The 4,460-nt window shown below is 45.9% G+C and overlaps 1 protein-coding gene across 1 annotated transcript; it reads left to right on the top strand.

Moving 5' to 3' along the window:
* Window positions 1–545: 545 nt before the first annotated feature.
* LOC147886132 (pentatricopeptide repeat-containing protein At3g16610-like) lies at window positions 546–3,901 on the top strand. Its single transcript, XM_087395447.1, has 3 exons — window positions 546–570; window positions 699–1,115; window positions 1,201–3,901. Exons 2-3 carry the CDS (start codon window positions 777–779, stop codon window positions 3,517–3,519), a joined length of 2,658 nt encoding a protein of 885 aa, XP_087251573.1. The 5' UTR covers window positions 546–570; window positions 699–776; the 3' UTR covers window positions 3,520–3,901.
* The last annotated feature ends 559 nt before the right edge of the window (window positions 3,902–4,460 follow it).

Consider the following 4,460-nt stretch of genomic DNA (forward strand, 5'->3'; position numbering starts at 1 on the left):
TGCTGAACTCCGACCACCAATGGGCATCTTTAAACCTTTCGTCAACTACATCTATGCAGTCGTAATCCTGAAATCCAAATGGATAATTGCTTATTCAAGTGGACCTAAGCTTGCAGGAAGTACAAGTATTTCATAAACCTGACGAAGACCACCACGACCTGCCTGGAATCCAACACCTCCGAAGATAGCCATTTTTATGCTCTGCATGGAAGAGGATCTGAACATCGCCTAGAGCTCGAGAAACAAGCTTCGAAGACAACCAAAACATGCACCGAAGACCACCAAGACCTGTTGCGCATGGAAGACCTGAGGAATAAGCTACACCCACTATTGCACAATAAATATTGGCATCCAAGGACACATGTACCAATAAACACGTGACAAAACAATTGAGAAAACAAATCTCTCGATTTTTCCCTCACAAGGTAGAATCGTTGACGTACCCCCAAGGGGCACCTATACATCAACCGAGTAGCCTGTGAAGCTTCAAGGCTCAAGCAGGTAAATGATGAAAGCTTTGAAGAAGCCTAAGCCAGGACAATACATCAGCCCGGGGAGTCGGTTCCTCGAGTGGGTTATTGCGAGCATTCATTCAATGCCCCAAATTAGTTTTCAAGGAATGCTAAGCCAAAAAAAATTTAAGCTAGGCCAAAAACACTGTTGGTAGTCGCACTCTAAAAGCTTGTTACAATCTTCAGGTGAGTGAGAGAGTTGGCTTTCAAGACAGGGCAACCAGTCTCTTCGAAGGTCGGCTATGCAGCCCTTTCCTCCGTCGAATGCAGGCCTTTCTGAAGGCGGAACATTCGGAGCAGCTTCTTGTGAAGCTGGTACTGCATGGGATGGCTTTCCTGGAGGCGGGAATCAGTCACGCAGACACTGGATCGATCGTCCACCAGGACTGGAGTTTTCTGATCTTTAAACCCCTGGTGGAGGGCTCTATCGGAAGTACCTCAACAAGCTTCAGTTCAGGTTCTGCATGGCAGACCTCAAATTCTGGTGTCAAGCATCCTCACTCTTCGTGTGTTTGCTTTCCATCTTCGCCATGCTTCGCAGAGCTCTCATGCCAAGTGTGCCTTGCGGATCCCTTCAAAACGTGGGACAACCAAAAGGGCCAAGTAAGTGTGCGACAAAATGATTTGCACAAGCAAGGCTCTAAAAAATTGCTGGCTAGTCTGACGAGCCTATTATGAGTTTTAACAGGCGAACCCAAGAGCTCCAGATTTGCAGCATAGAGCTATCAAAGAGGCACTATGGATAGACAGTCCAGGTTGGGTGCAACCAGAATCGGGAAGCAAGGGAATGCAGGGGGCCACAGCAACCATTGGTCAGGCCCCTTCATCTCAAGACCGTAGCTTAGTAATTAGTATCAAGTCCAGCGTTAGGTCTGGAGTACTGGTGAACCAATCTGAACGACTAGAGGTGCGAGACAACAATGGATGGGAGATGCTAAGCTTAGAGGAAGCATTCGTTTGCTTGGAACGGACGCCCCAGCCACGTTCACTTGAGAGCTTTATATACATCTTGCAGAAGTGCAGAAAAGAGAAAAACCGAGCTTATGCCAAGCGCTTGTATGCCTACATATGCAAAAGTGGGCTGGAAGCTCATATATCTCTTGGGAACTACCTTGTCCCAATGTTGGTGGAATGTGGGAGCATCTGTGATGCTGTGCAGGTCTTTAACAGGTTGGTTTTTCAGAATGAACATTCTTGGACTTCTCTCATCATGGGTTATGTTGAATGTGGGGATTCACAGCAGGCCCTCAACCTGTACCAGAAAATGCAAGAGGTTTGTGTACATCCTAGCACATTTACTTTTGTGGCCCTATTGAAGGCTTGTGCTAGGCTGAAAAATGTGGAAAGAGGCCAAGAAACACATGCTGAAATTGCCAGCAAGGGGTTGGAAAAAGACCCTTTTGTTGGTAATACCTTGGTCGATATGTATGCCAAATGTGGCTTGCTTGCAAAAGCAAGGGAAGTGTTTGACAAACTTCCAGCGCGAGACGTAGTTTCGCAGAATGCGCTAATCCTAGGATATGCTGAACATGGACCTGGTGAGGAAGCGCTGAACTGTTTTGAACAGATGCAGCTAGAGGGGGTGTCTCCAAATACTGTTACGTTTGTTTGCAGCTTGAAAGCTTGTGGCAGCGCAGGAGCTGTTGACAAGGGCCGAGAAATACATGCAGAGATTGCTAGAAAGGGGTTGGAAGGTGACCCTTTTGTTGGCAGCACTTTGGTGGATATGTATGCTAAATGTGGTTTTCTTGCCAAAGCAAGGGCGGTGTTTGATAAGCTGTCAATTCGAAATGTAGTCTTGTGGACTGCACTAATTGCAGGATATGTGGAACATGGGCTTGGTGAGGAAGCGCTGAACTGTTTTAAGCAGATGCAATCGGATGGTGTATCTCCAAATGCTGTCACATTTGTTTGCTGCTTGAAAGCTTGTGGTAGCACAGGTGCCACAGACAAGGGCCAGGAAATACACACTGAGATTGCCAATAAGGGGTGGGAAAGAGACCCTTTTGTTGGCAACACCGTGGTTGATATGTATGCCAGATGTGGCTCCCTTGCAAAAGCATGGGAAGTGTTCGACAAGCTGCCAGTTCGAGATGTAATCTCATGGAATGCACTAATCACAGGATATGCAGAGCACGGGCTTAGTGAGGAAGCGTTGAACCATTTTGAACAGATGCAACGGCAAGGTGTGTCTCCAAATGCCATCTCATTCGTTTGCAGCTTGAAATCTTGTGGCAGCATAGGAGCCATAGACAAGGGCCAAAAAATACATGCAAAGATTGCCAGAATGGGGTTGGAAAGAGATCCATTTGTGGGAAACATTTTGGTCGACATGTATGCCAAATGTGGCTCAGTTGCGAAAGCCCAGGACGTCTTTGACAAGCTTTCAGTTCGAGATGTAGTTGCATGGAGTGCACTAATTGCAGCATATGCCCAGCTAGGAGAAAGTGAAATTGTTTTTGACTTGCTTGAAGGGATGAGGAGGGAAGGATTAGAGCCAAACGGGGTCACATTTGCTAGTGTTCTTAGCGTCTGCAGTCATGTGGGTCTAGTGGACAAGGGTCAGAAGTACTTTGAGGCCATGATCAAAGACTATGGGCTAACTCCGACTATTGAGCACCACACTTGCATGATTGATCTCTTTGGCCGTGCAGGCCAATTAGACCAGGCAGTAGCGACATTGGAGAAAATGCCTTTCCAACCTGATATTGTGATGTGGCATACTGTGTTGGCTGCTTGTCAAAAGTGGGGTAATGTGGAGCTTGGAAGACAGGCCTTTGAACATGCAGTGCGATTGGATGAAAAGGATCCTGCAGCTTATGTTTTGATGTCTAATATCTACGCAGATGCTCATATGGACGAGGACGGGCAGAAGCTTGAGGAGATGGCATTAAAAGTACAAGCATGGAAGAAGCCAAGACAGAGTTGGTCTGAAGTTGACAGAACTGTGAACATACCGTTGTGGTGGGGAATGCAGGACATTCCCAAAGCAAAGATATGTATGTAATTCCGTTGTGGGAGGAACGTATGGCAAAGGTGAGCATTTTGCCATAGGACTTATAGGATGATGCAAAGAAAGGGTTTATGTTGACTGTCATGCAGCCACTACACTTGTATCAAACATAGAGCTGGAAAACTGTTGTTGTCAGGGATGCAAACCGCATGCTCATCAGCAGGGTTCGGAAAGTGTATTTGTGGGGACCACTGGTGACACTTGTGCACCCCGGTTAGGTAGAATGCTTGAAAGATTGGAGAGGTGTGTACTTGGAGGATGAAAGTGAGTGGCGTTATGATTGGTGTTAAGTGAGTTGCCTTATGAGACGATGAAGCTGTTGCCAAATTAAAGTCTATAATATATATAATGAACTGCCCTTAAAAGTTTTGTGATCTCTGTGAACTGCAGTTTGAGACATTTGGTAATTTTTGTAGATGCTCGCTTCTTGAAATTTCTGAAATTTGCTCTTGTAATCTGCATATTATTAATACGATACGATCATTGCATTGAAGCATATATGATATGTAGACAATATGAACAATGTGTTACTGACATAAGTTCTTCACTCCAAACTTTTAGTACATAAATAATATAGTACACTCTCTCCTTAAGGGACCTGTTTGAGAGGAGAGGTGTTGCATATGCATTATGAAGAACCAGACTTACAAGAATGCAAATGTGTGCAATGCATGCATAATTTTGATGCTGATTGGGCCCTCCAATGATGGAAGAGCGCCCTCATGAGAGTACTTGTTTCAGTTTGCCCTTATGCAAGGTGAGAGAAGGTGAGAGAGAGATTCCGGGGTGGTAGAGAGAGTGCTACATGAGATCACCACAATGAAGGGGGATTGTCACAAGCATCCACACGCCCGTGGCCATGCTAGCTAGTGCCAACGCAGGCAGCAAAGTCAACGGCCACGTAGACGTCCGTACAACCATTCAGGCAGCCTTGC

Source organism: Dipteris shenzhenensis, chromosome 24 (assembly GCF_047967505.1).
Source record: "Dipteris shenzhenensis isolate YYH24624 ecotype China chromosome 24, Dip_SZ_1.0, whole genome shotgun sequence".
In the NCBI taxonomy this organism is placed as follows: domain Eukaryota; kingdom Viridiplantae; phylum Streptophyta; class Polypodiopsida; order Gleicheniales; family Dipteridaceae; genus Dipteris; species Dipteris shenzhenensis.

Coding starts and splice junctions, on each gene's coding strand:
- LOC147886132 (XM_087395447.1), top strand. CDS start 777: ATGCAGGCCTTTCTGAAGGCGGAACATTCGGAGCAGCTTCTTGTGAAG. Junction 1,116..1,200: donor GGGACAACCAAAAGGGCCAA/GTAAGTGTGCGA, acceptor GAGTTTTAACAG/GCGAACCCAAGAGCTCCAGA.